The 15,881-nt window shown below is 51.4% G+C and overlaps 1 protein-coding gene across 1 annotated transcript in view; it reads left to right on the top strand.

Moving 5' to 3' along the window:
• Positions 1-532: 532 nt before the first annotated feature.
• The window catches only part of NUAK1 (NUAK family kinase 1), a 68,867-nt gene continuing 53,518 nt past the window's right edge, over positions 533-15,881 (top strand). Inside the window, exon 1 of the mRNA XM_082351511.1 lies at positions 533-1,088. Coding sequence (XP_082207637.1) covers positions 834-1,088 — 255 coding nt within the window. The 5' untranslated portion in view covers positions 533-833. The remainder of the gene's footprint in view (positions 1,089-15,881) is intronic.

Here is a 15,881-nt window from a genome sequence, read left to right as displayed (position 1 = left end):
CCCGGCCGGATCGCGAGAGGGCCGCGGCGGCCCTCGGCTCCGAGCGCTCTCGCCTGCCCGGCCCCGGGGCTCGGCGAGCCGCCGCCGCCGCCGCCAGGGCGCGAGCAGGAAGGGAGGCCGAGCGGCCGGAGCAGGAGCAGGAGTCGGAGGAGGCGGCGGCGGCGGCGGCGGCGGCGGAGGGCCCGCGGTAGTTGCGGTGGGCGAGCCCGGGGAGGGGGCGCCCGGGCTGGGAATCCCCCGTCTCCCTCCCGGCCGAGCGAGGACAAAGCCCGCCGGCCGCCGCCGCCGCCGCGGCCTAGGCGGCGCGGCACAAAGGGCGAGTCGCGACACGCACCCATCCCCCTCCCAGCTCGGGGTGGCCCCTGGTCCCGGGAGGTGGGGGAAGCCCCGGACGCCCCGCCCCTCGCCCCCCTCCCCCGGGGCCGGCCCGCGCTCGCCGCCTCCGCCCCCGCCCCGTCTGCGCGTCCTCCCGGGGAGGGGTCCGGGGGCGCGGCGCCCCACATAACACTCCCCCTCCTGCGCTCGGAGCCACCCCTCTCCCCTCCCTCCTGCGAACACCACCGCCTCCCCCGCCACCGCCGCCACCTCGCCCGACGCGCCGCAGCTCGCCGCGGCTGGTGGGCGGTGCGCGGATCGTGCGCGCCGGGGGCGCCAGATGTGCGGTCCCCTCCGCCGCCAGTGACCCAGCCGCAGCCCGGGCGGGAGCCGGCCGCCTACCCAATGCTGCGGGGGCGACCTTGAGCGCGCCCAGGTTTCCCTCGGCGGGGACCCAGACACCGCGAGCGCCGTGCCCTGTCCTGCCCTCTCCGGCCCGGCTCGCCCCGCGTTCGGACATGGAGGGGGCCGCTGCGCCCGCGGCCGGGGACGGCCCGGACTTGGGGCCGGGGGCTCCGGGCTCTCCCCCGGAGGCGGGGGCGGGGGCGACAGCAGCCCCCGCGGCGGCGGCCCCGGAGCCCAGGAAGCCGCACGGGGTGAAGCGGCATCACCACAAGCACAACTTGAAACACCGCTACGAGCTGCAGGAGACCCTGGGCAAAGGCACCTACGGCAAAGTCAAGAGGGCCACCGAGAGGTTTTCGGGCCGAGTGGTGAGTTGGGGGGAAACCCGGGGGGCTCGGGCTAGACGCGGCTGGGGACCCAGCGCGCGCGCGGCGGGGTCTGGGGCGCAGAGGAAGGTCTCTTGTCCGAGAGGGGGCTTCCCGGGAACCCCCAGACAGATTCCTCACTCTCCCCCCAGCTCCCCGTGGCTCAGGCGTGTCTTTCTCCCGAAACACTTGTTACATCCTGTCTGCGCATATTTTGGGGGTTTTGATCCCAGCAGCAAAGTAGTGTTTATGATTTGCAAACACTTTGCAACGTCGGGACCGTTGGGGTCTCCCTCGCGGGCACGCATTCATTCTTTGGAATGCCTTATTGCTTTAACTACAGACAGAACCACAAACTCAGCTCGGAGCTGGTCCCCCAAGCCCCATGTCCTGTAGATGAATGAGACCCCCCTCCCCTGCATCCTCCCACTCCCCGTTACCGCGATGCTGCTGTCACTGCAAGGGAGGACGGACTCCTGCCTGTTTTTAAGAGAGAAGGTTAGGGGACAAAAGTAAAGGCTGCTGCATGCCTGAGGGTTGTGACAGTTTGTTGCTGGCTTCTGGGAGGGCTGAAATGCCTAGGGACGTTCAGTTGCCGACTCAATTGCATTTCAGGCCCTGGCTGCAGGGCTACTACATTGCTTAAGGGGTCTGCCCCAGCCTCCCCACTCTTTGTGACAGCTGAAACCCTGCCAGGGTCCCAAGACCATTTACACAGCCCCAAGTAGCGTCTTGAGTGCCTTGGGGTCTCTGCATTGTCCCAACCTCGGTGTGTTGTCATTTTCCTTTCTGCAGAACTGGCCCTTGAAATCCACACTTTTTGTGGCTGGAGGTTTGGGTTCAAAGTGACTGACTGTTGCAGAAAGATTTTGTGTGGTGTGTGGCAGGAAATTAACATGGTTCTTTGATTTGCAGCATATCAGATGGATTTTAATCAATTTGGGGCCAAAGTCAGGAACTAATTATGGGACTCCTTGTGTACACTTTTGGGGGCTGTTTCAGGGCCCAGGTTGCTTATAAACTTAACAAATGACCACAGGGAAAAAGCAAAATGGACTGTTGAATGAAGTGGTAGGTTAATGTTAGGATTTTTCTTTTGCATCTTTGCAGGGACAGTTCTGTGGACAAAATGGGGCATCAGTCAGAAAGTTCAGCCCCCAAATTCTCAAATATTTGGTTACCTGGATAACTCCCTCATTCTAGGCTTCACTCTTTGGGTTGATACGGCTTTATCCTATAGCCTAAAAAAAGTCTGTTATAGGTTAATTGGAAATTTGAGAGATTATACCTTGTATTTTTAAGCTGTCGCCTATCAACAAATTCTATAGCAAGCAAGTCGTTGAGAGGGCAGGTGCCATTTTTGTAGGTTGAAAAGTTTCAAGAGGAGATGGTTGTAAAGATGACCTTTGAGGAGCACGCTTGCAGGTCTGTGGAAGAGGAGGCTGAGAAACGTGCACTTCATTCATGCTTTTCGTTTGAGGTGATATTCCCCAGGCTGGATGTTGAATAAGCAAAAACTAAGCCTAGCTCCTTGCTCATGTTGTCTTAATAGCTGTTGAAGAATCGCGCTGGGAAGTTGGAAAGCGGAGTAATGAAAACCAGACGCAGTTGGAGCTGCAGGTTGAGGATGTGAGCTTGTGAGGGGTTGAGTGGTAAGGGTGTGTCTGGGATTTGTGAGGGGACAAAGATACCAGAAGCCTGGGGAGCTGCCACTAACTGCAAGAGTGAAAGCTTGTCTTATGGCAGACATCTTTCTGAGCTTTACTAGGGCCTCAGGTATTTGTCTTGCTGTCTGATCCACGGACTAGGGTAGAGTGAAAGGGATTGCATCAGTAGACGGGAGCCTGCCTTTCTCTTTTGGTGGGTGTCTTTCCCTTTATTTGCAGGAACTCTGAGCATTCCGTCGGGATTTAGTCGAGTGGCCACTAGGGGGCGCCCTGAGAACGGAAGAGGCTCATTTCACAGCCGCAAGATTTGAGTCCTGCTCTGGTATTGTCCAGCCCTAGTTCAGTTTCCCACTGTGCTATTCACTTCAGCTCCATCTCATGTTTTACTCAAAAATTATGCAAAGATTTTGAATCTGGTAGCATATCCACATCCAGAAACTGGCAATCCCCAGACTGCTTTCTACTTGATAGATAAACTTAGGATGTTAGCAAAATCATCTGGTGAAAACCCTGCATTAAGCAGATGGGAAAACCGAGGTTGGGTGAAGGGAAGGTCTTCCTTGGCCTCAAGTCCTTCCCCTGCTGAGCACACTGCTCACAGATGGTGTCAGAACTTAAGTGAGAAACAGGACTTGTCAGGTGGAAAATTCCCTGTGCCTGACTGGACAGAAAATAAAACAAACATCAAAAAAATTGGTCAGCAAGTTGTTCTTGCCTGTACAGTGCTTGGTGACTCAGAATCTGTCAAGAGCCACAAGGAATTTTCATCTGAAGTGTGAACTTGGAGTTTTCTTCTGGTTCCAAGGATGCACTAAACATCCACAATTTGCTTTCGGGGTGCAGTTTAGGAGAATTCAGAGCACGCTGTCTCAATTCTACCTTTTAGGTCTTTGGGTAGAATTGTGAAGTGATGTTTTATTTTCGTTTGTACCCACGCCCTTCAGAGCACTTCCCAAGAGGAGCTGTGACTTTCAGCTCCTTTGCCAATGCAAGTGGCGGAAATCGGGTGCTGGGTGTCAGGCTCCATGAGAGGCTGTGAAATCAGCCCCCGCTGAGGCAGAGAAGTGTTCAAGAATAAGAATGTTGTGGCTTTTAATTGCACATCTGCAAGGGCCTTCTGAATCAAACAAAATACCATGCAGCATCAGCGCTCAGTGAAAGGCAGTTCCGTACAGAGTTGCAGAATCTGGAACTTGGAGTTGGCTGGTCCAGCCCCTGCGTGGTCCAGGCATCTTCCCCTCTTCATCCCAAATGTAGTCTTGCTGCAGCTGCCTGAGCACGTCCACGACAAAGGACTCAAAGTGGCTTCTTCCAGAGATTAACAAGCCCCACAAAGGAGGCACTCTTGCAGAAGGGCTAAGAGTCCTGGCTTACATTCAAGTCCTGACTGATCCCTGACTAGCCTTGTGACCTTGGGCAAGCTATGTAACTTTCAGAAACCTCCACTTCCTCATCTGTAAAATGGGCTAATATAGTACCAATTTCATGGACTATTTGTGAGAATTGAATAAAATAACCTATAGAAAACTTCAAAAAAGGGAAATTAGCAAATTTACTTTACTCTTTTAGCAGATGTTTTTTCTCATATCATTTGGACTTTCATTTAGATTTTAAGACCATCAGAGAGGCATGATGCATTGGACAATTAACTCACTCAGAGAGAGGAAGGAGAAATCATCAACTTTTCAGGTTAATTAGGGAAGTGCACCCATAGGAAGGCACGACAGTCAGCCAGATTCTGATAGGATCTGAACACATTTTTAAGACCTTGAATTTGGTCTTTGTTTATTGCACAACTTTTGTTTTGATACAGTTTCAGGCAGGGCTGTGTAGTGAGCCCCAATGTTATAACATGGCATTTTCTTTGAGCCAAACTCCCTGGACCCTCAGGCTGCACAGAGCATTGCCAAAAAATTCAAGGGCAAAAACAAACAACGTTTTGGGGAGAGGTGTTACGCGATCACCTCACTGTCAAGGGCTAAGTTCAGCTCTCCCTCTGCACCAGGTTAGCCCCTGTGAGCAGTACGTGACGTGGTGTGAGCAGGAATCAGGTCTCCGGGAGGGGTCTGGCATGGGAGTGGCAGGGCTGGTGGGCAAATCGTGCCCCCGGTTTGCCATGGTGCGTGGGTGATGGGGCATCCTTGCCCAGCAAAGGAACTGATTTGACTAAAAATGGGTGTTTTAAGCACTGACCCAAAGTTATTGATAGCCTGGTGCTGGAAAATTGCAGATCAGGGGTGCCAATTAGTAAGCTGGCCTGCTGAGCCAGGGGTGCATTGCTGTCGTACGCATGGTGTCTGAGGTGCCATGTTGCAGCTAAGGCCCAAACCCCGTTTCAGGGAGTAAGGGACTTTGGCAGACACGTGGTCCAAACTTCTCATCCTTGAGGTGGGAAGAATAAGGTACAGAGTTGTTAAGTGACTTTTCTGAGGTTGCACAGCTGGTGAGTGATGGGCTGGGTCTAAGAAACCTGATTCTTGGTTTGGTATTTTTCCATCACTCATTTAATAAATCTTTACTGGAGCAAGACATGAGCCTCACTCTTAAAGAGCTTATAATCTAGTAGCAAAGAGGAAATGTACTTACAGCTATTGAACTAATTCTGCTCAGTTTAACAAAGATTTATTACCATCTGCCATATGCTTCTCACCATGTTAAATTCTGGGACATACACATGGATAAGACCTGAGGAACTTACAGTCTGGTGGAAGAGACAGAGTGAGCAGTTGCTAGGCCATGGGTACCTCTTCTATACAGGAATTGATTACTTCTGGAGATTTTCAAGTTGGAGTGTAGCTCATTGAAGATCAGTTCATTAAATTGAGTTCCATGCTAGACGGGAGCACCCCCTCCTGTATTGCTGCTGCCGCCGCTGTTATCACTACCAGCGGATATTTTTGAGAGTTTGTGGTGTGTCACGCTGTGCTAAGTGCTTTACAGACATCTTCTATTGTTTGATCGTCACCACGATCCTAAGAGGTGAGCACTCTTGTTAGACCCATTTAACCAGTGGGGAAAACAATGCTTGGGGAGGTTAACTTGCCCAGGATCAAACAGCTAGGCAGTGTCAGACAAGTTTATCTATTTTGAGACCCATTGCTGCTGGTGAAATGGAAAACCTTCTTTGTGATGCACAGCAGGTGACCTCTGGATTTGGGTGCGGTGTTTCACTCATGTGCCAGAAGATTAGCCATGGGGAGATTCTTCTCCTGGGGGGGTTTCTTGTTGTTCAGGAAGGGTATAGAGAGAGGGCATACTGTAGGATTAGGGAGGGCAAGGGCTGTTGAAGATGACCCTTGATTTGGGTTTCCGAAGACTGAAATATGGAAGCTTTCGGGCAGAGGGCAGATTCCAGGGTGAGCAGGCCAGATCTCTTGGAATGCAGGGTGTATGCTGGGACATAGTGGGAGGCAAGGTTGGTGATATGGGATGGGGGGAATAATAATAACATTTAATAATAGTAATGATAATAATAGCGGCTAATTCTTCTTGAGTGCTTGTAACGTGCCAGGTACATTTAACTAATTTAATTCTCGTGACAATCCTGCAATCGTCTCATTTCCCAGATGAAGAGACGGAGTCACAGAGAGGTTCGCTAATTGCCAGGGTCACACGCAGCAGCAGAGCCAGGGTCTGGACCCAGGCAGTGTGAATGCAGAGACCTTGGCCAGCTCCCTTCCTCTAGGTGGGCTGAGCTGGGCTCTGATCGCAGCGGGGCTCCGAGCCCATGGGTCTGGTGTGCCGGCTTGGAGCAGGGAGCCAGCCTGGAGGTTTTCGCAGGAGTTGAGCTATGAGAAGATAAGGATCAGCCCGGTGCTGGGGGAGCGAGACCTCTGCTTGTTGGGCCACGGGTCTGTTTCAATGAAGCAGGTCCAGGGAGCTCTCCTCCTGGGCACACACTTTGTTCTTTGTGCCTTCAGCAGCCTCAGGTTCTGGAATCCCTAGGGGGCCATGGGAGGTCAGCTGGTTCACTTCCCGGCCCGCAGACAGAAATGCACCCACCCCACTCCAGGACGTCTGATCTCACTTCCTCCTGGGAAGCCGCAGGAGGTAAGAATTGAGTTGAGGTGTCTAGTCTGCTGGGAAGCCCCTTCTAACCGTCTTGGACCTACTTTCTGTGCCTAGCAGTGTGCCGGGCACATAGTAGGTCCTGCGCAAAGGCTTGTAGGATGGCGCAGAAGGGAATACATTGAGCGAGGGACTGTTTTAGGAGGTGTGGAAGCTGGAGGTCACCACCCCTGACCTCAAGGAGCTTTCCGATTTGTGGGCAAGGAAAGACAATGGCTGGAAATGAATGGCGGGTTACGTAGCAGAGTCTGCAAAGCCAGGCAGACCCTTCCCTGCACGAATTCTCTTTCTGTTACATTTGCTCATGCGCTTGTTAGGGGGAGAGAGGCTTCCTGGCTGTGGCTTCCTGTCCTCAGTGGCTCCGGAGTCAGACAGCCTAAGTCTCATTTGTCTTTCCCACATGAAAGTCCTGGAGCATCTGTAAGTTATGATTTGTGAAGTATCTGCTTTAAAGCAGAATGCATTTATCATTCCGCTGGCCCAGACGCCACTGTACAGCGCAGGAATGAGAAGATCCCAGGCCCCGGCACAGGAGGGGCTGGGCCAGATGACCCACCGTGAGTGGAGTCTGGCTGTATTGATAAAATTCTCTGGAAGTGGTCCAGAAGCAGCCAGATGTTGACTTCACGGCGAGGCTCTCCGGTAAGCTGTTAACTGCATGTTAAACCGGGGCCGGGCTGAAGATTCCTCGTGATGAAGACACATCCTCCGCTGGGGTTGGTACCCCTTTTCCTTTCAATCTGGCAGTAAACCGGGTGTATTTCATGAGGGCTTCCTAAAGTGCCAAGGATAGTGGGAAGTTTCAGGGCAGAATATGACCTGCCATCGAGGTCCCGAGAACTTAGTTAGGGCGTGTGATGAACGCATCTGGAATAGTCTGAGAATGATGCAAGGGAGTATATAAATGAGGAGAAAGAAATCAAGGCTGTACAATCAGGCAGACTTGGGTTCCTATGCCCCCCTGTGGCTCGGCAGCTGGAGGATCCTGGGCAAGCCGCACGTTTCCTCTGAGCTTTTGTTTTCTCATCTTGAAAATGCGGCGACCAATATCCGACCAAGTGGGATTGCCATGAGAAGTAGGATTTGGAAGCTTCCAACGCAGATCCTGTGCATAGTATCTTGAAAACCAGAGCTAGTATTACTACCTTGTTGAGAAGTACTAGCATCGAGCACCTGGTGGCCTTCTTATACCAGGTCGTGGCTGTCCCTGCTTTAAACCCTCCCATGGGTTGCTGGGAACTTAAACTCTGAATCTGCCACATCTTTCAGGTCCTGACTGGCTGTCCAGACTCCCACTCCCTTGTCCTCCTGTCTTGGCCCTGTGTCGGTGTCCTTCAGAGCTTGTGGGTTTGATGCTTTGTCTGTATACAGCCTCCCCTCCCTCCCCCATTAGAAGGGAGGCAGGGTCACTGTCTGACCACGGCATCCTGGCCTGTAGCCGGGTGCCAGGCATACAGTAGGTGTTCAGTAAGAATGAATGAATGGATGAATGAATGCACGAACGAACAGCTGCATCGAGAGTGCATCAGCAGTCCTGAGAAGGGGGGGAAGGCCCCTTGGGCCCCCATCCTCCTGCTCTGGGTCACCCCTCTCCTTACCACCAAGTGGACCGCGGTGGAGGGCCCAGCGCGGCCAGGTGCGTCTCCATTGAGGCTCTGCACGGCTGGAGGGAGGAGGAGGGAAGCGGGTTCCCACCCCTGGCGGCTGCTCCCCGCGGTTCTTTGGAGCTCTGTGGCCTCCTTGGGTCACTCCCACACTTCCGGGAGTCACCCGCCCCCCATCTGAGAATCCCCGGTGATCAGCTCTGCAGAGTAGGCAAGCTGGAGACACAAAATGCATTTGCAAGATTTTCAAAACATTTTCTCCCTGGGCTGTAAATCAAGTACTTAAGGAATTGTAAACCGGCTGGAGTGCGGAGTTTAATGTATGTCTGGAAAAAACACCATCGTGATTTGCCTTTTAAACTCGAGAAAAGAATGCCACTTCGCTTACTTTCATTAGAGGTATTGAGAGGCAGCTGGAGATTTCCAGTGGGAGGGTGCTAAGAGGCTGCTGCGGTAGGTTCCCTCCTTCCCTGGAAGGGGAGGGGAAGGGCGGTGTCCAGATGGCTCAGGGCGCAACTTGCAACTCTGTGGCCAAAGGGAGTTTAAAAAAAGGGAGCTGCTTCTTTGTCAGTGTTTCCTTAAGTCCCCAATTCCCTCTCGCTGGTGTCATGCTCCTTGTAGTTCACGTGGCTCGAAAGCCACGAAAGCAGCTGATGGGTGCAGGTTGGAAGGAATCCTTGCTGGCTGTTGTCATTTCATTGTGAGTTGGGCTCAGTTCATGTATGATTCACCCCAGCTGCCAGTGACACTCACAGGAAGGTGGAAGGGAAGTGGACGATCCAATCCAGGAATCCAAAAGGGAGTGTGGGGTGGTTCTGAGCCTGTCTCTGGAGCCAGGCGCCTGGGTTTGAGACCCTGCTCCAACCTCCTGTGTAAATTTGAGATGGCCAGCTTGACTCAGTTTCTCCATCTGTGAAATGGGAGTGGTTGTGAGGATAAATGAGTTGTACGTCAAGTTCTTAGAAAAGTGTGTAGGCCACAGAGAGTGTTATCCTTGGAAGGAGCCATCTTGGGAAAGGCAGGATGGGGTCTCAGCTGTCTTTGTACCTTGGGCAGCCTGGGCACAGGTTATCACAGAGTAGGTGCCCAGGTGTTGAAGCCCCTTTCTTCACCTGTAAATCGAGGGGCCAAGACAAAAGGCTCTCCGAGGTCCCTGCCAGCGCATAGGAAGAGAATCCTGGGATTCGCTGAATGCAGCTGGTGAAATGTAGACTTCATTTCCTACTGCCTGGTTTTTGGCAGGAGGTCTTGTTGCGGGAAGGGGAAGTATCTTCAGCTCCCAAAACCTTTTTCAGATTGTTAGGTGCAGGCTTTGTCACGCGTAGGGAGAGTCTGCATTTCCATTCAGCTCAAGGCAGACATTGCTTTTTAAGCATGTCTATGAAGTGAGTTCTGGCCTAGGCTCTATGTGAGTTAGACCATTCTCATTTTCAAAGAACCTAATCAGTTTTCTCATCTATAAAGTGGGATGATAATAGAACCTGCCTCCTGGGTTGTCAGAGACAGTGCCGAGAACTGTGCCTGACACGCAGCCAGTTCTCAGTAAAAATTAGCTGTTATTATTTGGGATTCAGAGGAAGGCAAACTCATATATTCTGCTGGGTTGCTTGGAGGGATCTTCACTCATTCCTTAGCTACTTCGAGTTTAGGGGACTTTGCTTTTGGTCCCAGTGAGGCTGGAGGCCTGCGGCTGCCTCTGCTGTCCATCGTGCATTTGGGTCTCCCAGTGCTTTTAGCAGCGACGGGGGGCGTTCAGCATCCAGGGAGCTCCTTCAACCTGGGGACAGCTGGATGGAGGCGAGACTCCGGGGAAGAGGAGAAGACTAAGCAGGGGGCCCTCTCCCCAGTGGAAGGCATGTTTTTGGCATCCTCACTTAAAAGGAAGAATTGACCAGTATGTTTACTAGTCTTTCATCCTTAAAGATGAAATCGCTCTATCAGGCTCACCTCTGTGGAGCACTTTATATTCACCCGGCCTTGGGGTGGGTGTGTTGCCTGCATCATCTCACTGAGTTCTGGGTCGTTCTTAGACGCCCCCCGTCCCAATGAGAGAGATGCTCTCACAACCCCCATTTTCCTGCAGAGGGAACTGAGGCCCCAGGGACACACTATTTGTGACCTGGGGATGATGGCAGGAATGAAACTCACGTCCGTCTGAGCTCTCGGCTGCGACCCTAGACGGCTTCCAAGGAGGAGTAGAAATAGCTGTCATTTTTCCTTCTGCCTCTCCCAGGTTGCATGTTTAAACACATTTATTCAAATATTTGCTGAGCTCCACCGCTGTGCCAGGCCCTGTGTGGGCACCAGGGAGGTGGCGGGGTGGGGCTGGGCAACAGCAACAGGGAACAGCCTCTGCCCCGAAGGAGCTCAGCCACCTCTTGGTTCTAGAACGAGCAGCTACCCCTTGTCATTTCTGGATCCCCAGCCTCTGTGGTCCACGCTTACCCCTCCTTGCTGGTCCATTTAAGGACACTGATTCCCTATCGTATTTTTTTTTCTTGGTGTGCTTTAGTCTCTTAGAATTTCATCCCTTACATCAAGTACATTCATTATGCAGCCATGACTTTCTCAGTATCAATTAGAAGAGAAGACAGCAAACTTTGAGAAGCTCTCAGTGGTCCTTGATGTAATGCTACTACCTTGTCTAGCTCTTGGTAGATTAGAAAGTGAATTATTTCTCCAACTAGCAGAAACTGTGGGAGGGAAGAGGCTGATACTCGGGGTGATCTGGTGAGCTCAGAGCCCAGCACGTGAATGTATTTGGGTGGAAAGGCAGGGCAGTGATGCACCTGCTCCAGGGAGAACCCCGCTTTGCATCTTCCTTGTGGTTAATTGATATCTGTTTCCCAGGCAGAATCAAATGGAATGCTCGCGGAAGGAACCAGTGTGTGAGTGGGTGTGCAGGCAGCTCGTGGCAGAAATCCTGGAGAGGGGAGGAATGAAGTGGAACTGTCCACTGAGTCGTATCCACCTTCTTGAATATGTAGGGAGGTCCAGAGCGGAAGGAGGATCCTTTCCCTAATGGTTGTAATAGCAGGAAACATTTATTGAGTGGCGCGTGTGAGCCAGGCACTATTCTAACTACTTTACGTGCTGCCTCTCCTTTGAGCCTGTATTATTAGTACATTCATTTTGTAGACCAGGAAGGAGAGACTTAGAGAGGTCACAAGACTTGCCCAAAGTCACAGAGCTGGGATCTAGGGCTGGGCTGTCTGACTTCAGGGTCAAGGTTGTAATCACTGGACTCCATGGCCTCTCATGGACATGGATCCTTGGAGACTTCTGCAGCTTCCTGCTTGGGTCCTTCACCCACACGCTGCGGGGTGGACTCCCACTGAACCCAGACTTACCGCTCAGAGAAGTTGTGTCCAGGCTTGTGAAAATAGCAATTGGAGGAACTTGGTTCCATGAAGCCAATTATTCCGTGTCTTACTCGTTTATGTCCCCCCTGTGCCTGGTTCTGTGCCTGGTGCACAAGAAGAAGGCACTTCGTGTTTGTGGAATGGCTGTGGAGTGTTACGAGTCCGGGGATGTTGTCAGGAGGCTTGGGGGCCAGTCCCACCATCGCCACAACTTGAGCTGTGTGACCTTGGGCGAATTACGTCCCTTCTGTGGCTTCAACTAATTTCTCTGTGAGATGAGAGCTCTGGGACTGATTTGGAGCTTACTTTCCAGCCCCATCCAGTTTCTGCATTTAGTGAGTCTTCAGGTCTTGTCCCCAAATTGCTTCAAAGTGGCAGTCACCAACTCTTCCCTTGTTTGTCCTCCTTCCCTGGAAGGCAGGCTCTTCCAGGGCATGGATTTTCACCAGTTTTGTTTACTGGTGTTATCTCAAGTGCCTAGCATGGTGCCTGGCAAATCGGTATTGGTGACCTGCCTGCATGCATGCCTGAATGAATGATTGCAGTCTCTCTCTTGCTGATGAAATCTCAGCATAGAAAAAATTCTGGGGCTAAAGCCTAAGAAGAAAATTAAGGAGCAAAAGTACCCTTTTCCAAGAAAAACACCATCTTTTATAAAGGCAAGATGCAGCCGAGACGGGGAAAGTTTATTATCTCTGCTAGCCGAGGGATTAGGGAGTCAGGCAGGATTCCTCGATTTTTCATCATCTGGTGATGCTTTTTGCAAACCACAGAGAAAACAAAACAAAAACAAAAACTCTCCCATTCCTTCCCCCCACCGCCCCAGCGCCTCCTTTAACTTCAAGCTGAAAAAGCACTTGCTGCTTGAAACAGCTCACGAAGGAAAAAATTATAACAAATATTTTGCATTTCTCTGGTGGCGGCACAGTCTGAATTCCTTTCAGCCCCACAATGAGTTCTAATTTTATGAAATGTTTGGATTAGCCACCAATTTTCCGGTGGAATTTAGGAGGCTTGTATCCGTACTTATGCTTGAAGCGAAGAAATCTCGTAAAATCCATGCAGGGCCCAGTGGGACGTTGTAGCCAAGGACAAAATGACCATCAGCGGAACGGCGGGGAAGAGAGAGATCGCTCTGGCAGCTGTGGGCAGGCTTTGTGGATGGTGGTGTGTTCTTGAACCACAGTCTCTGGGGCTTGGCCGGGCTGCATACCACTTCCAACTGATCATGGCCTATAAAAATTCCAGCCCAAGTACAATGCCTTGTACCTGACCTTGTTCTTTCAATTCCCAGAGCCAGAGAACGTTAGGGCATCTGGTAATTGGGTGAGAGGCATTTGATAACACATGGTGCTCTACCCGCCTTCCTCACCCTCATAGCACTGAGTGCCTTGTGTTATAAATTCCAGTCTACTAATCTCTTTCCGCCCCTAGACTGGTGTTGTCTCATGCGGACACACGTGCCTATTAAAGTTAACATTAATTACAGTGAAATAAAATTAAAAACTTAAGTTCCTTGGGCATACTAGCCACATGTTAAGTGCTGGATAACCCTATGGGGCTAGTGGCAGCCATCGGACAATGCAGGAAAGATCATTTCCATCATCATAGAAAGTTCTAAAGGGTGGCGCTGCTCTAGAGGCCGAGTTTAATGACAGCAGGGACATGCGCCACACGTTTCCTTGCTTTATTAGCTCCGTTCACAGCACTTGTCACCATCTTTAATTATCTCTAAGCAACCTCATTCATCATGTTCTCTGCATCTCTAGTGTCTAGAACAGTGCCTGGTATATAGTAAGCACGGTGAAGATATTTAGAATAAATGAATGAAGTTGTCTGTCTGATTTAGCATTGCTTTGCATGTGCCTGCCACCTTCAAAACAACTGACTGACTACTTATTGAGTTGTAACTCTTGAATGGATTCATCTGATATTCGTTGAGCACGTACTATGTGCAAGCCTCTCAGGCTATGATGGTGGGCAAATGGGCATGACCCTCTAGTTAAGGAGCTTAGCCAGTCTAAGGGCTCTTAGATTTGTGGGGACATGGGAGTCTCCTGGGTGTGCCAGTTAAAATGCACCATCTTTGGCACCCACCCCAGAGAGCCTGGTCCAGCAGGGCTGGGGTGGGACTTAGGGAGACCTGGGAATCTTCAGTATTTTAACCAGATAACACAAGGGAAGGTGATGGGGTTGGTCCATGGTCTGTCCTTGGGAAACACAGTAATGGAAAGCTCGTTGTATTCATCTGAGGATATACCACCCCACTTTCTTCAGTTCACACCTTCTTTTGTGATAACTGGAGGGCCCTAAGACCCCCACGCCTTTATATTGGAGCCGTAGTTTGAGGTCTCTTTGCCTGTTATTTTCCCATGGAGTAATAATAATAGCAAACAATTGCATAGCAGGAATCGTGCCAGGCGGTAGTCTAAGCACGTTGAATCACTGACCTAATTCATCCTCATGGTTACCCTAAGAGAGGCACAGCACTGTCATCCCCATTTTACAGTGGATAAACTGAGGCACAGAAAATTAAGTCGCTGGCCCACATTTGCACTACTGGAAGGGGAATGCCAACGTGGAAGTGCTGCAGGGCTGCTGCTGTCAGTCACTGGACCTTGAGCTGCTGCCCCCCAAATGCCGAATGTGCCTTTATATCCTTTTCTGCCAGGTGCTCAGAATCAGAGTCAGGTATATTTACGAAATGCCTATTTAGGGGATTAACACGTGTGGGCCTTAGGAGCTCTGTTGATCTACAAATGCCCATCCCTGGCCTCAAAGAGCATAATTCATTCAGACATTCCCTTGGGCCTACTGTGCCTCAACCCTGTGCTGCCAGGTGTAAGAGGCTTGCAGCTAACAGGAGAGACACAGGCAGAGGCAGGGACTTCCCGAGAAAGTGCCACACCCAGGTTAGGTCTTCCTCTCGACAGGAAAAGCAAAGCAAATCTTACAAGCTAGGTGTTCCCTCATTTTGCTGCTTGTGACTCTCCATTCTTTGCATAGTTTTGCTGTAGAATAATATGCCTACTTCACCAGTAGGGGTTCTGAGTGTGTGTATTTTGTATGTGTGATGGAGGGGATCCAACATAAGGAAAGATGTGCCTCCCTCCCGTCCTTTTTTTCCCCACCTAGCAAGGCAGGAAGCCCCTTAGAGTTGGGAGACGCCCAGAACTCCTGACCCACTTGGGAGAACCTTGAAAGAAGGGGAGCGAAGGGAGAGGAGAGAACATTTGTAGAATAATCACCCTCCATGAGGCCGTTTACGTGCATCATCTTATGTCACAGCAGCTCTGTCATGAAGGGACCATTATTCCCACTTTGCAGTGAAAAAAGTTGATGCTCAGAAAGGGTAACTGATTTGCTCAAGTAAGCAAGGTAGCGCCAGAGTTAAAAACTCAGGTCTGTCTGACCCCCCCTGTGGGCTCTTCTGGCTACACCGCTTGTTCCCAGTCCCGGCGGAGCATTAGGATCACCTAGGGACCTTTTAGCAGCTCTCTGCGGATGGGGCCCGGGCAGCACCATCTTGAAACAGACGCCTGGGTGCACGGCTGGAGCTGAGACCATGATGGAGCTTGCTGATGACAGAGGCCCAAGGGTCTGCACTCCTGAAGGTGTCCCATCCATGCCTGGTCCACCTGGGACCTTGCCCACAGCAAGGTGAGGCCCCTCCCCTATGTGGCTCCCAGCGTGCTTCCTCCAGGGAGGGCTGGTGTGTCCAGAGCCATCCCACTGGACCTGAGCCGGGGACCTTTTGCTCTGTTGCATCAGAGGCTGCCTGTAAATCAGCAGCTGGCTTGTTTTCTTGTTAGGCTCCAGTTGTAGTGACTTTTGTGTGTCTGTTTATTTCAGGGAAATAATTCCATCCTGCAAAATCGATTCCCTGGGGGCTACAGAAGTACATTTGGAGGGACTTCTTTTACTGGGGTGACCCGAAATGTTCTCTTTCAAAAGAGGCTACAGCTGTTCCTTTTCTCCCAAGCCCTGTCTCACTTTGCCCTCTGACACCATCCTCTCAACCTCGTATTTTGAAGGTCTCACTGCAGGGTTCTTACTTACACACATTTCTGCATGTGGCCTATTTGTTAATAATAA

The sequence above is a fragment of the Balaenoptera borealis genome (assembly GCF_965194805.1).
Source record: "Balaenoptera borealis genome assembly, chromosome: 13".
NCBI classification, from domain to species: Eukaryota; Metazoa; Chordata; class Mammalia; order Artiodactyla; family Balaenopteridae; genus Balaenoptera; species Balaenoptera borealis.
This window is presented reverse-complemented; position numbering and strand designations above follow the sequence as displayed.